Here is an 18,909-nt window from a genome sequence, read left to right on the forward strand (position 1 = left end):
AAAGTGGCCAGAGCTGCCACATACCCCCTCTGTGGGCACAGAGGTGGTAGAATTACCAACTGTGTTAGGAGTTAGTCACCAAGTGCCAGGTGTTCTAGATGCCTCTGTCTGCATGACTCCTGGAGTCCCACTTGATCGCCTCTTCTCTCAGCTGCTGCCTGTACACCCTACTTCCAGGGCTGCAGCATTCCAAAGTCCTCATCATACCCCACTGACAGGCATCAGGATGCTTTGCTACAGGTGAGAAAACTGAAGCTCAGCATGAGCAGGCAGTCACAGCAGGGCTGCCCATCTGTACCCACCTGAGAAACGTGGAGCATTTGAATCCCTGAAGGTATGGAGAACAGTTCAGATGGCAGCCTCAGGTCACACAGATCACAGCCTAAATGTGGATAGGAAAGCCAGCGTGGAATGCCTGGTTCCACATCAGGAAGATGATGGGCAGGAAGCCCAGGAACAGAAACTCTTAACCTTGGTAACGTCACATTCTACCTGGAACTGCATGGGCCCCACCCTGCCTCACAGCCCACTGGGGTGACCCTGAAGCCCCTCTCTAACATTACACAGATACACCCACAGCTTTCCTGAAGGCTGGGGAATTTGTGTGTGTGTGTGTGTGTGCGTGCGAGAGACAGAGAGAGACAGAGACAGAGAGACAGAGAGAGTGTGTGTGTGCTGGTCCTGGGGCTTCAACTCAGGGTCTGGGCACTGTCTCTGAGCTTCTTGTGCTCAAGGCTCAGTCAGCACTCTACCACTTGAGCCACACCTCCACCTCCACTATTTTCTTCTTCCTCCTCCTCCCCCTCCTTCTCTTCTTCGTAGACATTTCTTGTAAGTAGTCACATGGACTTTCATGCTTAAGTTGGGTTTGAACCTTGATCCTCAAATCTCAGTCTCCTGAGTAGTTAGGATTACAAGTACAAGCCATCGGCAACCAGCCGCTTTAATCTTTTGCTGGTTAGTTCGAGATAACGTCTTAGACTTCTCAGACTTCTCCTCAAATCTCAGATTTCTGAGTTTCTAAGATTACTAGTATGAGCCATCCGTGCCTAGCTTCATTCATCATAAGAAAAACATGCTTTTGGTCATGGGGCTTGAACTCAGGGCCTAGGCACTCACTGTTCCTGAGCTATTTTGCTCACTCAAGGCTAGCACTGTACCACCGTGAGCCACAGTGCCACTTTAGTTTTCTGGTCATTAATTAGAGATGTCTCCTGGACTTTCCTACCCAGGCTGGCTTTGAATCATGATCCTTACATTTCAGCCTCCTAAGTAGCTAGGATTACAGGTATGAGCCACCATGGCCTGGCTAGAAAATTTTATTTTTAATTGGAAGAATGTTCTTGCAGTGAAAGCTACTCAAAATGGCATCACCATTTACAAAGGACTCAAGCTCATTCCAGTCAGCACTGTGGGGAGTGCTGGCTTCCTAATTTTTTTTTAATTTTATTTATTTTTTGTCCAACGTGGGTCTTGAACTCTGGGCCTGGGCGCTGTGCCTCAGCTCTTCAGCTCAAGGTGAGTGCTCTACCACTTGAACCACAGCACAACTTCCAGTTTTCTGGTGGTTTATTGGAGATGAGTCTCATGGACTTTCTTGCCCAGGCTGGTTTTGAAACAAGATCCTCAGATCTCAGCCTCCTGAGTAGCTAGGATTACAGACATAGGCCACCAGCTCCCAGCTGGCTTCCTTGAGAGAGACTCAAATCTTTCTCTCTCTCTCTCTCTCTAGCCAGCCCTGGAACTTGAACTCAGGGCCTGGGCACTGTCCCTGAGCTTCTTCAGCTGAAGGCTAGCATTTTACCACTTGCGCCACAGCGCCACATCTGGTCTTTTCTGTTTATGTGGTACTGAGGAATCGAACCCAGGACTTCCTGCATGCTAGACAAGCAATTTACCACTAAGCCATATTCCCAGCCGGAGACTCAAAAAAAAATTTTTTTTTGTAAGTTGTGAACTCTTGTAGGGCTTGAACTCTGGGCCTTGGAGCCTGTCCCTGATCTCTTCAGCTCAAGGTGAGTGCTCTACCATGTGAGCCACAGCACTACTTCTGGTTTTCTGGTGGTTTATTGGGAGTTAAGTCTCACAGACTTTGCTGCCCAGGCTGGCTTTGAACCATGATCCTCAGATCTCAGCCTCCTGAATAGCTAGGATTACAGATATGAGCCACCAGAGCCCAGCCTCTTAAAACACTAACCATAGGCATCAAACCCCATTACCTATCATCTGCCCTGCTTCCAAATCTCTAGAGGCCAGGCTGCCTGCTGAAAGGTGGAGGACAGCTACAGCTCCCCTCTCTCTGTGAGGACCTCTCCCCTGCCTTGAGGTGGGAGAAAGGAAATCAGTACATTTTCCACCAATTTTATTCTGTTGCAGTCTTCCAGGGAAATGATCACTTTTCTTTCCTTCCTGATCAGACCATTGGCTGCCTTCAGCTTAGTGACCTTTGTTGTCCTTAATCATTAGGCCTCTGGCCATGTTTAGCACTAACTCTGAACAGGGCACTAGTGGTTCACTCCTGTAATCCTAGCTACTCAGGAGGCGGAGATCTGAGATCATGGTTCAAAGCCAGCCTGGGCAGGAAAATCTGTGAGACTTTTTTTTTTTTTTTGCCAGCTCCAGGGCTTGAACTCAGGGCCTGGTGCCACCCCAGAGCCTCTTTATGTTCTTATCTCCAATTAATCACCAGAAAACAGGAAATGGAACTGTGGCTCAAAGTGAGAGAGCACTAGCCTTGAGTACAAAAGCTTAGGGACAGTGCCCAAGCCCCGAGGTCAAGCCCCACAACCAACATCAAAAAAAGAAAAAAAGAGGAACTAACTCCTGGTCCCTTCTGTCCTTCATCCAATATCCCAGCTCAGACACCTTTCCAACGTGATATGCAAATCCATCCTCTCCAACTTCCCAAGTAGACCCACATCACAGTTCCTATGGACACTGCCCAGCACAGCCGCAGGGTCCCTGGTTGGTCCTGCACTATCTTCTCCAGCCACTTTTTCTAGAAAAAGTACCACTAGCCAGGCTTTGGTGGGATCACACCTGTAAACCTAGCTACTCAGAGGAGGCTGAGGTCTGAGGATCCCAGTTCAAAGCCAGCTAAGGGCAGACAAATTCCATACTCTTATCTCCAACTAACTTGGAAAAAAAAGGCCAAAAGTGGAGGTGTGACTCTTGTGGTACAGCATCAACCTTAAGCAAAAAAGTTAAGTGTGAGGTCCTGAGTTCAAGCTCCAGTACTGGCACATGCCAAAAAAAGAAAAAGAAAATCCCAGTAATGTCTGTGCCTCCCCTCTCCTTCCCCTAATCCCCCTCTGCCCCCTAACCTCAAAGTCCACTCTATTGCAAACTACCTAGCTACCATCCCTGCCTTCCTATCTGGAGGTAGGAAGAAGCCGAGAGCCATGGTCACCTAGCACATCTGATTGAAAGAGCCATGAACTGCTGCCTGTTCAAAGCCAGGGCCTCTGCAGCTCAGTCAGCAGTAAGTAGGCTGTGCTGGTGACAAGAGCTTTAAGGGGGAACAGGAACGAACAGTAACGGCCCAGTGCTGCCCTCTTGCCGTCAACGTCACTGCATCAGACTGAACAGTATGCCTCCTGGCCCCATGACTCAGCTAGAGCCCACTAAGCCCTCAAGGAACTCCCTCCTCTTGGAGCACAAGTCCAAGTCCTCACCTGGCTGAAGCCCCGTGTCACCTGGCTGGCTCCTCTCACAGGGCTTAGGAACTGACCTCCTGCTGCTCCTCAGACCTGTACCTGCCACAGGCCCTTTGTGCCTGCTCCTCCCTCTGCCCCACACTCAGATCACTTTTTTGGGGCCTCGCCCCAATATGAATTTATTGGAGAAGTGTTTCTTAGGCACCAGCACAGCTCCTGCCCAGCGCCATGTCCCTGTGCCAGCGACCCTCACAACTGCCCACTCACAGAACTTCCATTCGGATGGGACCTGGCACATAAATTGGTGTTAGATGAACAAATGGGACATCCTGCTCCCATTGCAGAGATCTAGTTCTTTTTCCCCTTTGTACAAGTAGTATGGGGGCATGAATTCAAAGTCTGGGTGCTCCTTAGCTTTCTGTTCAAGGCTGACACTCTACCACTTGAGCCACAGCTGTTTCTACAGCCTATCTCCCTTCGCCAGTGCATGCTGCCTAGGGTATGTGGTCCGAGGGAGTCTGTGTCCAGTGGCTCTGCCTGCACCTGCCTTTCCTTCAGCCTAACCACCTTTCCCCAACCTAGATCCTCCTCCATTACTCAGTGACCTCCCTTTTCCATGCAGCTTCCTGCCCCTTCCCAGATGGCTCTTTACTCTCAGTGCTGGAACTGAAGGTCCAGGCTGGTATAGGATAGGTAGTCAAATAACACTGAGCTAGGAACAGGCCAGGAGCCTAGAGGACCACAGCCAAATTGCTCACATGGAGTTTCACACATCTATACATTCTTGGATGGTAGAAAGGTGACTGATGTGGATATTACCACACAACTCAATGGAGGAGAGGACTTACACTGCAATCAATGGTAATATTTTGTAGCTCCACACCTAAGAGCTCTTACTGATTTATTTTACCAGTCTTGGGGCTTGAGCTCAAGGCTAGTGCTTTACCACTTGAGCCACAGTGCCACGTCCAGCTTTTTCTGAGCAGTATATTGGAGATGAGTCTCAGACTTTTTCTGCTTGGACTGGCTTTCAACTATGATCCTCAGATCTCAGCCTCCTGGGTAACTAGAATTACACTCACAAGCCACTAGTCCCTGACAGAAGTTGTTTTTTCTTTTTAATGGAACCGTAACCCCTCTGTATATCATCTTATATATCTTATATATCATCATATATATATATATATTGGTCGTAGGCTTGAACTCTGGGACTGGGTGCTGTCCTTGAGCTGAGCTCTTAATTTAACCACCCAAAAGCCAGAGTGGTGCTGTGGCTGAAATGGTGGAGTGTCAGCCTTGAGTGACAAAGCAAAAGGATAGAGCCCAAGCCATAAGGCCTAGAATTGGGACTTGAAAAATAACTAAGGCAAGCCAGGCATTAGTGGCTCATGCCTGTAATTCTAACTACTCAGAAAGCTATGAGCTGAGGATCAAGGTTCAAAGCCAGCCCCTGAAATCAAATTTCAGAGATTTATCTCCAATTGATGTGCAAAAAGTGAAAATGAAAACATGGCTCAAATGGCAAAGTGCAAGCCATGAGAGAAAAATCTGCACAAGAGGCTCTGAGTGCAAGGGCCAGTATTGACAGAAACCAGAGGTATGGCTCAAGTGCTAGAGATCCTGCCTAGCAGATGCAAGACATTGAGTTCAATCTCAGTACTGATTAAAAAAAATAATCAACTATGTTCAGGAATTATTTTGGCAATACCAAAAAAAAAAAACAAAACCTCAAAGAACAAAAAGCTAACAGCAAATTTAAACTGAACTTACCAAGGTTCAGAGTAGGAATGCTCAAGTTCTTTTGGAGGCCTGCATTGTGGAACTCACTTGCTGCAGGCATGGACACTGAAAGATGCAGTCCACATCAGTCTAGGATGCTGACCAGCCCCCCCCTTCCTAGTTCTATCCATCTTCTTCCTCCTCAGTGCTCTACTGGTCCCTAGAGATAAGAAGTATTCTCATTTCAATCATCCCTCTTTTACCCTCAGGTCAAATCGAGCAAAGGAAACACCTCCTCTAGCTCATCTACCTCAGCCCAATCTTGTTGCTACAGCATGAGTGCTGGACACTGGTTAGGCCTCCTCAGCCTAGTCACCAGGTCTGCACTCAGATCTCCCATGATCTGCTGCTTCCTGAAACTCTCGGCCAACCAAGACTAGGATTGCCTATGATGGTACTGACGAGGGCTAGCAGGCACTGGTGGCTCACACCTGCAATCCTGGCTACTCAGAAGGCTTGAGATCTGAGGTTCCAAGGAAGCCCAGGGAAGGTAAATCAATGAAATTTTTATTTCTAAGTTAACACCCCAAAACCAAAGTGGAGCTGTAGTTCAGCTGACAGAGCACTACCTTGAGTGAAAAAAAAAAACAAAAACAAAAAAACTAAGAGACAGTGTCCCAACCCAGAGTTCTAGTGTGGAAGAAAAAAAAAAAAAAGCTAGTTTCCTGGCCTAGACCCCCACCCCCACCCCCAACATCGAAGCATGTCTCCTGCCCCAGCTAAAAAGTGGTGGACAGATGCCCAAACCAGATCCCACCTGAGACATCAAACTGTCAGTCTGCCAGGGAAACAGCCACAGCAAAACAGAGGCCCTATGCCAGAAAATTTTTCCATCAAGCTTTTAATGAAAAGATCATAAAATAACAGTTTCTTATCACTGTACATTAAGACTGCACACTTCTGAATGGAGATCAGTCGTCGGTCAATCACTTTTCTATGACACTGGAGGGCTGCATACCTGCAGCTCCGACCTGAATTTATCCTAACTCTTGAGGGATGTGAACTCAATGTGATGAGTGACAACGGCGGTGGCCAGTACAGGAGTGCGATCCTGGTGTCCCTCCCCCTCTTTGGGAAGGGTATAAAGTAGGACATGATCCCTCTTCCAATTCCCATTAAACAAAACAGCTATAACCCAATCCCTTCCACTCCCCCTCGAGGTATTTGAGAATGGCCAGAGCCCAACCTAGGGCCCCTGGGGGTGCAGGGGGAAGCAAGTGATGGGTGGGGCAGAGAGGTTCCCCTCAGCACCTGGCCCCACAGGATCCTGCCAAGTAGAGGGGGGGACCCTGGGGACCCTCCCTGTCCCATCTGAGGTCTGTTATGCAGCATTTTTGAGGTCAATAAATTACAGCAATAAATAGTAAGGTGAGGTAGGGGGAGGGGTTCCTGTAGAAAATTAAAGTGGGCAACTGAAGCTGGGGCATCCTAGGAAGGGGGTCCTGGGCAGCCTCAATTCCCACAGCTCCCACCCATCCCATTTGGAATGTCAGACTGAGGCTCTGGTCAGGTCCTTTGCCATTTCCTCATTCCTGGCATCCACTTCACAGGTTCAGTTAATATGGAGCCCAATGTGACTGGGGAAACGGAGGACCTTGGTCCCTTCAGAGGGGCATGGCAATGCTAAGTGCCCTATCTGCTCCTCTCCATCCAGCATGAGTTTCTACAACTCAGGCCTGGAGGTGAGACACAGGCTTGCTCTCAGCTCTGCCCTCGGGGCTGCCCAGGCCTCCCCCACACTCAGGAGAGCTGCAGGGCAGTGCCTGCCAGCAGTCTCGCCTGATCGCACTCCTGCACAGGGGCCTGAGGTCCAGTGAAAACCATCAGCATGAGGACAGCGGGCAGATAGCCCAGTGCTCCCAAGTAGTGACGGACCAGAAACTCACCCAGGCTGTATGTGGTCGGGAGAGTCAGTTTGGGTCTAGATTGTTCAGTTCACAGGCTGAGGTGTATGGCTATGCTGCAAGTCTCTGAGATTCTCATTTGCTTAAAGGTTCATCTTTTTTTTTTTCTTTTTTCTTTTTTTTTTTTTGCAATCCTGGAGGAGCCCTTGCAGTGGCTCGGTCCTGCAGGAGCAGGCCGTGGCAGAGCCCAGCCTGCCACGGCCTGCTTGTCCCAAGTCTGAGAAATAAATACATTCATCACTGCACAAACATATTGATACAAAAACAACACTGTTGAGAGTGTTTGCACCGTCTGTGTTGGTAAGGACCAGGTCCCTTCAGCCCTTCATTGGCTGAGGGGGTAGGAGGGGGACGGACCCACTGGAGTCAACTGAGCTGTGCAAAAGTCCCCACTTTTTGGCTTCAGGGAGACCCTCACATCAACCCACCCCCCCAAGGGTCACGAGCAGAGCAGCAGAGGGAGCTCGCCTTTCCCTTGGGGCCGAAGCCCAGACTCGGGTCCTGTGGCCAGAGCTGACAGCCACCCAATGTGTACCAGCTAGCAAGACCACTAAGGTCCAGCCAGCAGGCCTGAGGCTGGTCAGCACAGGCCCAAGCTCTTTGGTGCCAGCTGGGCTTGGAGAGGCCCTGGGAATGGGGGTGAGGGCTCTGGTGAGTCCAGGGAGGCTTCCACCCCTTCCTTCCCTGGCCCTATGTCTGCCCATGCTCCAGGGCCGACTCAGGACCCCCAGCAGAAGGTGAAGATTCCCTGGGACTGGCCTTACAGCTGCTGAGGTCTGAAACTGTAAAAGTTTATGTAAACAATGAGATAAATATATTAGTATCTTTTTTTTTTTCTGAGCCCACTGAGGTTCCATACTCATTCAAAATACATTTTGGTTTAAAAAATAGGTTTTGTGAATTTGGGTATGAGCTTTTTTTTCTTTTTTTTTTTCTTTTTTAAATCATTATTCTTAAGTGACATCTGCTATTTTCTGTTTCCTGTTTCTCCGAAACATTCAGGAATTAAGTGACTAAAGTAGAGAACTGTAAGCCGCCTTTGCCCCTCACAGCCTAGTTTCCTTGTGAGGCTCTTAACATTTACTTACTTACACACACACACACACACACACACACACACCACTCACACTCTCTCTCACACACTGCCATGGAATCAAAGGAAAAGGAAACAAAACCAATTGTGGAGATGATCCCACCCCACCCCAATCACCCTTAACATCTTAAATAGGAAACTAGTGTTTTGCTTTCTCATTAAAATACAGAAAAAGCTTGATACAATACTAAGGTGGGTACAATACTATGTCGCACAGACACTGAGTGAGGGGGCTCTGCTCCCAGTCCCTGAAGTTTTGTAGATAGAGCAATCACCTACTTTCCAGTCACCTCACAAATGCAGCTGCCCATGGCGGTGGAGGCCACATGTGCCACCGGGTGCATGCACAATTCCTGTATGGTACTGCGGTACAGACTTTGTGTCATGTGGCTTTAAGTGCTGATAGGGTGGGGGTGGAGCCCAGGAGTTTCCTTAGCTCAGCTGTTTAACCTGATTTACTGGAACTGAGATCAGGGGTCCAGACCTCCATCTCCTATCTGACAGGGAGGAGAGCCAGCTCAGGGCTTATAAGTACCACATGGGAGGGCTAGCCAAGAGCTCCTCTTGTGACTTTACTCCCTCATTCCCAGAATATACCACTCACCACCCAAGTCCCTGAACTTGGCTCTGTTTTTACTTAGAGGGTCTCTGAAGGGGTGGGATAGGGGATGACAGGAATTTTTTGGTCTGAACTTAAAACTGAATGAAGAAAACGAAAAAAGTAGGAAGCAAAATGAAGATAAAGCCTGCTGGCCCAGTCCTGTGGCTCAGCTGGCTAAGGGCAATGGAACCAAGCATGGCAACCTTGGTCTGGCGTAAAGCCTGACTAGGACCCATGCAAGTATCTGAGAAACCCATGACATGGGGCAACTCATTGGACCCAGACAAGGCTGAGCCTGTGGGTGTGACCAACTCTCACTAGAGTGGCCAGGAGTGCTCAAAGGTGCTATTCCATTCCCTGGTCCTGTGGCTGGCTGCTGCCCTCACCACATGAGCCAGGAGGGGCTTTGGCTCTCTCCAACTCCACGTAGAGACAGGATGGGGGGGCTCACTTCCACCTTATCCTGGCCCTGGCAGGAGATGATAAGAGCAGCTGTCTCCTTGTGGCTCCTGTTACTTAGGTGCCCAACCCTTGCCCCACACTCAAGCACAGTAGCAGTTGACAACTTGGGGGGCCCAGGTCTCTGGGGACCAAGATGGCTTATGAGGCTGACCTGAGCCCATCTTAATTCCCACAGAAGAAAAAAAGAGCAACCAGCTCACCCTCAACTGCCAGTCACCAAAGTACTATACTGTTGTCATGAATTCAAGAGGTAGCAAAAGGTCAGAAGTCTCTCCACCTTGTTTAGTGAGGAAGGAAAGTAAAGCATCTGTCCACACGCACAGTGCAAACCACGCTCACCCACACATACACAGAAATGAAAAACGCAAGTACCGACGGCCTTGGCAGCAAGTCCAGCCTCCCCCACCCCCCAAAACTTCCAGTTCCAACACTTCCATAAATGTTACATGGGAGAGGGGGTTCTCAATTTAAAAAAACAAAACAAAACAAAAAAACATGTACCTCTAGACAAAGAATATTCCTTGAAAATTATAGGAAAAACGTGTTCTCCTGAGGCAGCCCAGGCAGGGCTCAGGACCAGGGAAGCCTTTGGGCAAGTCGGGCTTCTGGGGCCTGGAGATGGGCACACTGATGTGTCCCACAGCACCAGGGCTCAGGGAAGGGGCAACAGGGAGGGGCAGTTGCCCCAGTTACATTCAGTCTGCAGACCTAGGCTCAGCCCCAAAGAGGCAGGAGGAAAATAAACTATTGTTTGTTTTGGTTTAAAAAAAAAAAAGAATTCAAAATTAAAAAAAAAAAAAGTGGAGGGAGATCAGTAGGAATAACAGGCCCAGAGGGCTCTTTAGTTGTAGAGAGGTAGGGTGGTGGGGTCACCCTGACTATCCCAGCACCAGAGAGCAGTGCCACCCTGGCTAAAGGAGTGAAGGAGCTGCCCCCAAGCACCTGCTTCCCAGAGCCAGGGTCACACACAGACACAAGCACACATGCACACGCACAGACACAGTCCCTGCCGGGTAGGGGCCTGCTCCAGGCACCACCCGTGATCACAAGAAACAGTGCCTCACTAGCATGTAGGGGGTCCCCTCTCCCTCTTCTCCAGCCCAGCCTGAAGGAAAGGGACCAGCAAGACCCATGTGACCCATTCCCACCTGCTCTATGGCAGCCCCCACAGGGCTGGAGTGAGGGGTGGGATGGGGAGGTAGAATGGTCACCACCAGCACCACACATGGGGCTGGGCCTGCAGGCTTCTCTCCTCTTGGCTTCCCTTGGTACAGACTGTTGATTAAAGCTCTGGATGTGGGGCGGCTGGGGTGAAGGGGCTGCCAGGAGAGCTGCCCACTGGACCTCAGGCTCAGCCCCTCCTACTGCACCTCCTGGCTTCTCCTTTGCTGGGTTCCCAGGTGGCAGGTCTGCAGAGGGCACCCCTGGGTCTTTGGCTTTTAGGAGGGGGAGGTGTGCATGCGCAGGTGGCTGATGAGGTTGCGTTGCTGGGTGAACTTGCCCCCACAGAGCTGGCACTCATAGGGCTTCTCGCCTGAGTGCACACGCATGTGCTCTGTGAGGCGGTACTGGCGGGTGAAACGCATGCCACACTCATCACAGGCAAAAGGCTTCAGGCCCAGGTGGCTCCGCATGTGGCGTGTCATAGTGCCACGCTGGGTGAACATCTTGCCACAGATGTTGCAAGGGAAGGGTCTTGTCAGCCAGTGTGTCTTCTCATGCTGCCTCAGGGTGGCTGGGTCCTTATAGGTCTTCTCACAGACTGAGCACTTGAAAGGCCGGGGCTCTGCTGCATAGGCTGTGCTGGGCGCTGACAGATCCTCAGCCTCCTCCTCAGCACCCCCACTGCCCGTCTCATAGGCTCCCTCCTCCTTGATGAACAGCTCCTCCTCTGTGTGCGTCTCCACGTGAGCATTGAGCTGCTCAGAGCTAGGAAAGCCCTTGGCGCAGGGAATGCACACATACAGGTTGTCTCCATATGGCACTGTCTCATAGCCCTCCTGCCGGTACACGTAGTGAGCGCCAGCATGGCCACTGCCCCCCTCACTCCCACTCTGCCCACTGTCCTCACTCCCCTCCTTGCCATTTTCCTCCTCCTCCTTGCAGGGGTACGGGGGCTCCCCATAAGGCCCACTGGGGCCACCAACACCACTGGCCACAACACCATTGGGAACTGTGTCCCCAAGCCCCTCACTATCTTCACCAGGGCAGGGGCCCTTTGGTCCTATTTCTCTCCGCTCAAAGGGAGACCCAGAAACAGGCTCCTTCTTGCTCCATTCCTTCTTTCGGGATGAATGGCGGAGGCTCTTCCGAGGCTGTCCACCTGGCCCCTCAAGTAGGCTCAGGTGGTTGTCCTCAGTATTTTCCAGATCCATGGGCTCATCAGGGGTGCCCCCCAGCTCAGCATAAGAGGCACTGTTGGCAACAGGTGGGACAGAGGCTGATGGGGGTGAGTCGTGCTGGCTGTCACTCAACTGGGCTGGATCATCAGGGGTAAGATGGGGTCCGGGAGTTGTGGGGGGCAAGGGTGGGCTCTTCTTGGACAGATCTAGGCCCAGCTCCTGCTCACAGCCTCCGCTACTCCCATTAGTACTGCTGCCACAGCCCCCTAAGCCCACCTCCCCGCTGGCTGAGCAGAGCCCACGGCCCAGGCTGTGGGTGCTCTCCTGGGCAGAGCTACCCAGAAAAAGCTCATCATCTGAACCTTTGGGCTGGGGGAGTTCTTGGGAGGAATGGTGCCCCTTAGGTCCATCCACAAGCCCTGGGTATCGAGCCTGGATAACAGAGGCTGTGGACAGTCGCTGGCTGCGGGGCGTCCGCCCCACGCCGGCAGCCCCTACCCGTCCAGGGCCAAAGGGCTTTCCTGCTCGCTTGAGTTTGCGACGGCAGAGGGCTGCCAATTCAGGTAGCTGGAGGTAGCTGGCGGCAGTAAGAAGAGTGCTGAAGTTGGGCTCGGCTGGCTGGTCACTAGGCAGCAGCTTGCCTGTGTAAATGAAGTCCAGGATCTGCTGGAACACCGTGGAGCTAACCATGTCCGTGTCTAGGCTGATGAGGTTGTCATGCAGGACCAAGGACTTGAAGTAGATGCTGCTAGCAGCCAGGACATTTTTGTGGGCCCGGAAGACAGAGTTCTCCACCATGATGATGACGTCACACAAGAAACCCTTGGTTCTCTGCTGGTTCAGCTGTAGCAGGAGCTGCTTTGAGTGGCTGGGCAGCTCCATGTCGGGCCCCATGTCCCTGTGCCCTGCCCACGGGCACCACCTGTGGGCAAAAACAAGCCTGATTAACTTGCACCAGGGCCCTGGGGCAGAGTGCAGTTCTCAGGAGCACACAGGGGGCCTCTGGACTGAACTGGCAGATGAAACCCACTCAGTCCCACCTCCCTGTGTGCAGGCACCTTCTAACTGCCACCTCAGAGAGGACTCAAGCTGTCAGAAAAAACAGAGAGGCCATACCCTACCCCTACTTATGAGAAAACTGAGGTGAGCATGATGAAGATGCCAGGAAGTTAAACTTGGGTTTGAATTTGACTTTATGCCCCAGGCTACTGCCTACACACTAAAAGAAGGTAGGCTTACTTCCCCTAAGCAGGGGGAAAAATGGCCAGCAGGTGGCAATGGAATTCAGAGAACAGATACATCTCTAGGAGAGCAGGAGACCTGAGTAAACTGACCAGTCCTGCCTGTATGCAGAGGCACAGGGCTGATCTCCCCAGCTTTCCAGACCAGGCAGCAAATCAGATTTTCATGAATAATTTCCCTATGTTAAAGGGTCCTTTTAAAATATTCAAGGTGGGCCGGGCGCTGGTGGCTCACGCCTGTAATCCTAGCTACTCAGGAGGCTGAGATCTGAGTTCAAAGGCTGAGATCTCAGTTCAAAGCCAGCCCGGGCAGGAGAGACCGTGAGACTCCTATCTCCAATAAAGCACCAGAAAACCGGAAGTGGCACTGTAGCTCAAGTGGTAGAGCCCTCGCCTTGAGCTGAAGAGCTGAGGGACAACGCCCAGGCCCAGAGTTCAAGCCCCACGGCCGACCCAAAAAAAAAAAAAAATTCAAGGTGGCCAGTTAGCTCAGTTGGTTAGAATGTGATGCTAATAAGACTGTGAGGTACCTGGGCAGTGGTGGCTCATACCCATACCCTACTGACTCAGGAGGCTGGGATCTAAGGATTAAAGTTCTAAGCCAGCCTAGGAAAGACATCCATGAGATTCTTACTTCCAGTTAACAAGGAAAAAGCTGAACTGGAGGCATGGCTCAAATCGTAGGGCATCAGCCATGAGTTTAAAAGCTGAACAAGAATTGGAGGAGAGCTCTGAGTTCAAGTTCAAGCCCCAGTACTGGCACAAAAACGATAATAATTATGTAAGTAAAATGTACTGTATAAGCTAAATCAAACTCATCAGCTAGCCTCTGGTTTAGTCTCTGCTCTACATTGAAACACTTTACAAAATTAAGCTTCCCAGTCAACCCAGGTTTTCCAATTTGCCAGAGTCCAGATCCTATTCCCATATACAGCAGTCTCTTTCATGGCTGCTGGTCCTTACAAGCCCATCTCCAACATATGTACCTGGCCTCAGTGAAAATTGGGTATTGTCCCAGCCCCTGGATTTCCTAGACATAGTGCCCTTTCCAGGAAGGGCTGCTGCTGTTTGGGCTTGGAAAGGCAGCCAGCTGGGCCTACCAGACAGATTGGCACAGACACTAATTAAGGCCATTAAGTAATAAACATGCAGATGCCTCTGGTCTTTACAGGAACCCATCAGACGGCTGACCCAGCGGTGTGCAGTGTGCACATGGGGTCTGACCAGGCTTCCCACCTGCCCTCAGCCAAGCAGGGAACCCCACAGGGAGGAAGTATACCATAGGCCCATGAATGGCCTTCCTAGGACAGAGGTACCCAGAACATTACTCAAAGCTGACCTCAGTCCCAACCCACCTCCCCATTTGATAATGGCAATGCCTGGCTGGGAAGGTGGCTCAGTGGTAGAGCACTTGCCTTGCATACATGAGGCCCTGGGTTCGATTCCTCAGCACCACATAAGCACAAAGAAAAAAGCCGGAAGTGGCACTGTGGCTCAAGTGGTAGAGTGCTAGCCTTGAGCTGAAGAGCTGAGGGACAGCGCCCAGGCCCAGAGTTCAAGCCCCACGACTGGACCCAAAAAAAAAGAGAGAGAGAGAGAGAATGGCAATGCCAGCCCCATCCTCTTATCCCTGACAGTAGAGGAGATCACTATGTTCAAGCCTGGGAATCCTTCTAGCTTCTTTCTTGAGCCCAGACACCCACTAGCCTCTGTGGAACAGGAGATGATGGGAATGGGCATAGTCTCTACTGACCCACAGCTGTCAGCAATGGGTAGCAGAGGCCACTCCACCCTGCCCACATGTGCCTCACTCACCAGTTAGAAAATCTGTAAACAGTTCAACTGTTCCTAACTTCCCACCACCACCCAGACCTCTTGCCCCTCCCAGGGTATCTTCTATACCATGTTCTCTCTTTCCACAATACACATGCTCACCCCAGCCCCTCACCTGCCTTTGCCCTTGTTTGTAGACAGAGAAACCCCAACAATCACATCCACACTACTGTTTCAGAGCTCATGACAAGCACCTGGTGGAACACCATGGAAAAAACTCTGTTTCCTTGTTCTGCCCCAGCTGAAGCAATTCAGAAGGGCATTCAGAGGCTGGAGACTTTGGGAACCATTCTTCCTCCACTCCCTGTCCCTTCAACCAGCCAGGTGGGAACAAAGCAGTATCCCAGTCAGCTCTGGGCCTGCTCTGTCTACCCTAGGATGCCTGCTACCCTGAGCCTGGCAAAGGAATGAACAAAGAGCAGAAGAACCCATATGCTCACAGCAGCCCCTTGTCCTGGGTGAGCCAGAGCCAGAGCAGCTGGCCCGAGGCACCCAGCATGCTGTCCTAAACTGTCAGCACAAAGGACTACAGGCCAGGGAGAAGCCTAGCCTTCCGGCTGTGAACTGCCAGAAAGCCCCAGGGGCACGAGCAAGCCAGAGAGCCTCCCTCCCCCAGGCCTCCCCCTTGGCCTACCGGAGCGCCAGGGGCCCAGAAACCATGTGAGCAGCAGCCGGCGGGGGGTGACCTCCTTGAGCACGTGGACTTCCTGGGGGCGCATCAATGCCTGGTCACCTGGGGAGAAGAAGACAGACTACTAAGACAGGTACCAGCAAAGGAAGGAGAGGGCCCAGGAAGGAGAGGCACTGGAGGCTCTAATTTTATTCCCCAAAAGATCTACAGTCTTCTGGGTGGGAGACCCAAAGAGGCTCACAGACAGGTCTGGGTAGCTGGGCAGCAACTAACCTCCAATACACACTGGAGATTTAGGATACCCCAGGGGCCACCTAGGCCCGAGGAAGGCTGGTGGCAGGCATACAATTACAGACAAACTGAGGGGTGGTAGGAGGCCTGGGCAAGGCCCTTCATAGGCTGGCTACATTTACATAACAAAGGTCAAAATTGGAGCCACTTGTGCAAGGGCTATTTATAAGAACCAGTCTCAACCGCTTCCCCGACCCCCGCCCCCCCCCAGAGCCCAGCCCCTCCAGCCCAGTTGGACTATAAGACCTCCCCCTTTGAGGCCTGAGGGCTCACCCCAGCAGCAGGCTTGGTCTTTCAATACCAACCCACGAAAGCCACTGACAGCTGCTGCCAGAGGAAGGTGGGCTCTCTGCTCTCTCCCCCCAAAGCTGAGTCCAGCAGGAGGAAATCCTGAAACTCTGGGACCCTACGTTTCACAGGCTAGCCTGGTCTCCCTTGGAATGGAGCCAGAGTTGGGGGAAGGGGCCTACAGCAGCTTCTACTTCCCCCCACCCCACCCCCAGGGCCAGAGAGGCTCAGCAGGTCCCTCAGGAATGTGGCCAGACCCGGGGTGCCGGCCTAAGGGTAGGAGGCCTGGCTTCATGCTGCCAGCTGTCTCTTCAGCCCCTAGCACAGCTCCCCTCTTTGGGGGAGGGGAGAGCTGAAGGGAGGGACACAAGTTCCCACCAAGGGCCCAGAGAGCTGTCGAATCAGTCATAAACGTACAGAGGGCCAAAAAACTCTACATTAATAAGATCTGGTCCTAGGCCCATTACCCAGACACCCAGACAAGAGGACAGAGCATAGTCAAACCTTGAAAGGGAATTAAGAGATGAGATGGGTTCTGAAGACCACAGAAGGCCCAACAGGAAGTCACAGCACACAGCTACTTTTCACCTGGTTCATCCCACCACCTGGGCTCAGCCAGAGCCCTCAGATACTAATTTAGTGACCTCTGCATCAACATCTTCCCATCCCTGCAACTAGGAGCTACTGCTCTTGATCCAGATCAAGCCAGTTACTAGATACTATGCAGGGAGTAGGAGGCAGAACACAATGTGTTGGACACTAAGCACCTAGGGAAAGGAATGCTCTATAGGAGCACCCACTGCCTGACCATACCTGAAATCTTCACCAGCCTATTAGGCTGAGTAACTAAAGGTCTCCTAGCCAGGGAGGCTTGGAGCCCTCTGCTGAAAGTTCACAGCAAGCACTGCTCTTTTCTTCCCAATCCAAATGACAATGGCCAGTAATCTCTGTCCTACCCATTCACTGGAAACAACAAGCTTCTGCCTTGGAAAAGCCACAGCTTGGGGTACTGCCAAGGGCCTAGAAACATAACTATGGGTGTCAGCCATAGCAAGAGCCACCTAAAGAAGGCCGAAATATGGACACAGGCTAGAACTTGAAATGCAAGGCAGTGGGACAGAACTTTCAGGAAGCCTAGAGAAGAGTCAGGAGATAAGGCCCAGAAACACCTATTCAGGTAGGTAGGGAAGCCTCAGCTCTAAGCTTTCCCTGTGAGCTGGCCCCAGCTCAGCTGACCTCAGAAGACAAGGATCCGATTGCTCTCCTGTAAGCATAAGTTAGTGAAAGGAAGAAAAAAGACTGGGCTACCTTCCCAGGACTCTCAGTAGATAACAAACACCTGCTTTCCTTTCTCTCCCTTCTTCATCCTCTCACAGAAAAATCAAAGATATATATCCCCACACTGGCAGAACCAGGGACTATAATGGGCTGTCAAAGCATTAAGATGCCCTAGTCTGAAGGGAGCCAGATCAAGCGTGGGAATCAAAATTCAAATTCTGAACAATTTCTACTAAATGTTATCACTTTTGTACCGATATAACATGTTCATTTCCACAAGTCAACATTTTAAATGAACACATACATTTAGAATCCTTAAAAAGGAAAAAAAAAAAAAAAGTACAGAACACAATGCATATAAACAGTCACTGGCTGAGTGACTTACCACTCAGGGAGAAACTAAATCAGAGCAGGTTTTGCGGGGTGAACTGCCTGGCACTAAACCGAAGGAACTTTCTTGACCAAAGCCAGTTCTATCTTGCTCAGAGTCTGGATGAAGGTAGATGGACTCCCAAAGGTCATTAACATTGCACTTAAGCTTTGGATATTTCATTGTATAGAAGTATCAAATGAAACAAACCATTTCATTTCTAATGAAATCATCCAACCCCAAAGAGAGGTTTTTGACAAGATATTCCCACCTCAGCAACTCAGCACAAAGCCTCCCCTTCCTTCCTTCCTGGACACAATACCAGTTAATAGAGTGGGCTCTGCCCTGACACACATGAGCTTCATCACTGGACTCTCACAAACTGGCAACCCAGGGGCTGTGAAGGTGGCTCAGTGGTAGAGTGCTTGCCTTGCATGCATGAGGCCCTGCATTCGATTCCCCAGCACCACATAATCAAAAAGAAAAAAAGCCGGAAGTGGCGCTGTGGCTCAAGTGGTAGAGCGCTAGTCTTGAGCTGAAGAACTGAGGGGCAGCGCCCATGCCCAGAGTTCAGGCCCCACGAATGGACCCAAAAAACAAACAAACAAACAAACTGGCAACCCAGGAGCCCACATGCTGCCCTCCTCATGACACTCATGACAAAGGGGATTCACTAAGCCTCCGCTCCAATACCTACCCCACCTCTCCACAAGGAGCAAGGACTTGAGATGGGTTATCTGCAAGTGGTGGGCATGGGAATCCCCATGTACTGTTGGTTTTTAGCTCATTCAGTGCCGTTCAATTTCCATTTCTTTTCTTTTTTGCCAGTCCTGGGACTTGAACTCAGGGTCTGGGCACTGTCCCTGAGCTTCTTTGTGCTCAAGGATAGCGATCTGGCTTTTTTTTTTTTTTTTTGGTCGGTTGTGGGGCTTTAACTCTGGGCTTGGGCGCTGTCCTTGAGCTCTTCAGCTCAAGGTGAGCGCTCTAGCTCTACCGCTTAAGCCACAGAGCCACTTCCGGTTTTCTGGTGGTTTGTTGGAGATGAGTCTCATGGACTTTCCTGCCTGGGCTGGCTTTGAATGGCGATCCTCAGATCTCAGCCTCCAGAGTAGCTAGGATTACAGGCCTGAGCCACCAGCG

At 51.0% G+C, this 18,909-nt stretch overlaps 1 protein-coding gene across 1 annotated transcript; it reads right to left on the reverse strand.

The window, feature by feature from the left end:
- Positions 1-10,620: 10,620 nt before the first annotated feature.
- On the reverse strand, positions 10,621-15,660 carry Hic2 (hypermethylated in cancer 2). Its single transcript, XM_013031550.1, has 2 exons — positions 15,546-15,660; positions 10,621-12,759 (listed from the first exon to the last, which is right to left on the reverse strand). The coding sequence occupies exons 1-2, from the start codon at positions 15,569-15,571 to the stop codon at positions 10,935-10,937; spliced, it is 1,851 nt and encodes a 616-aa protein (XP_012887004.1). The 5' UTR covers positions 15,572-15,660; the 3' UTR covers positions 10,621-10,934.
- Positions 15,661-18,909: the final 3,249 nt, after the last annotated feature.

The sequence above is a fragment of the Dipodomys ordii genome, unplaced genomic scaffold (genome assembly GCF_000151885.1).
Source record: "Dipodomys ordii isolate 6190 unplaced genomic scaffold, Dord_2.0 Scaffold141, whole genome shotgun sequence".
Lineage (NCBI taxonomy): Eukaryota > Metazoa > Chordata > Mammalia > Rodentia > Heteromyidae > Dipodomys > Dipodomys ordii.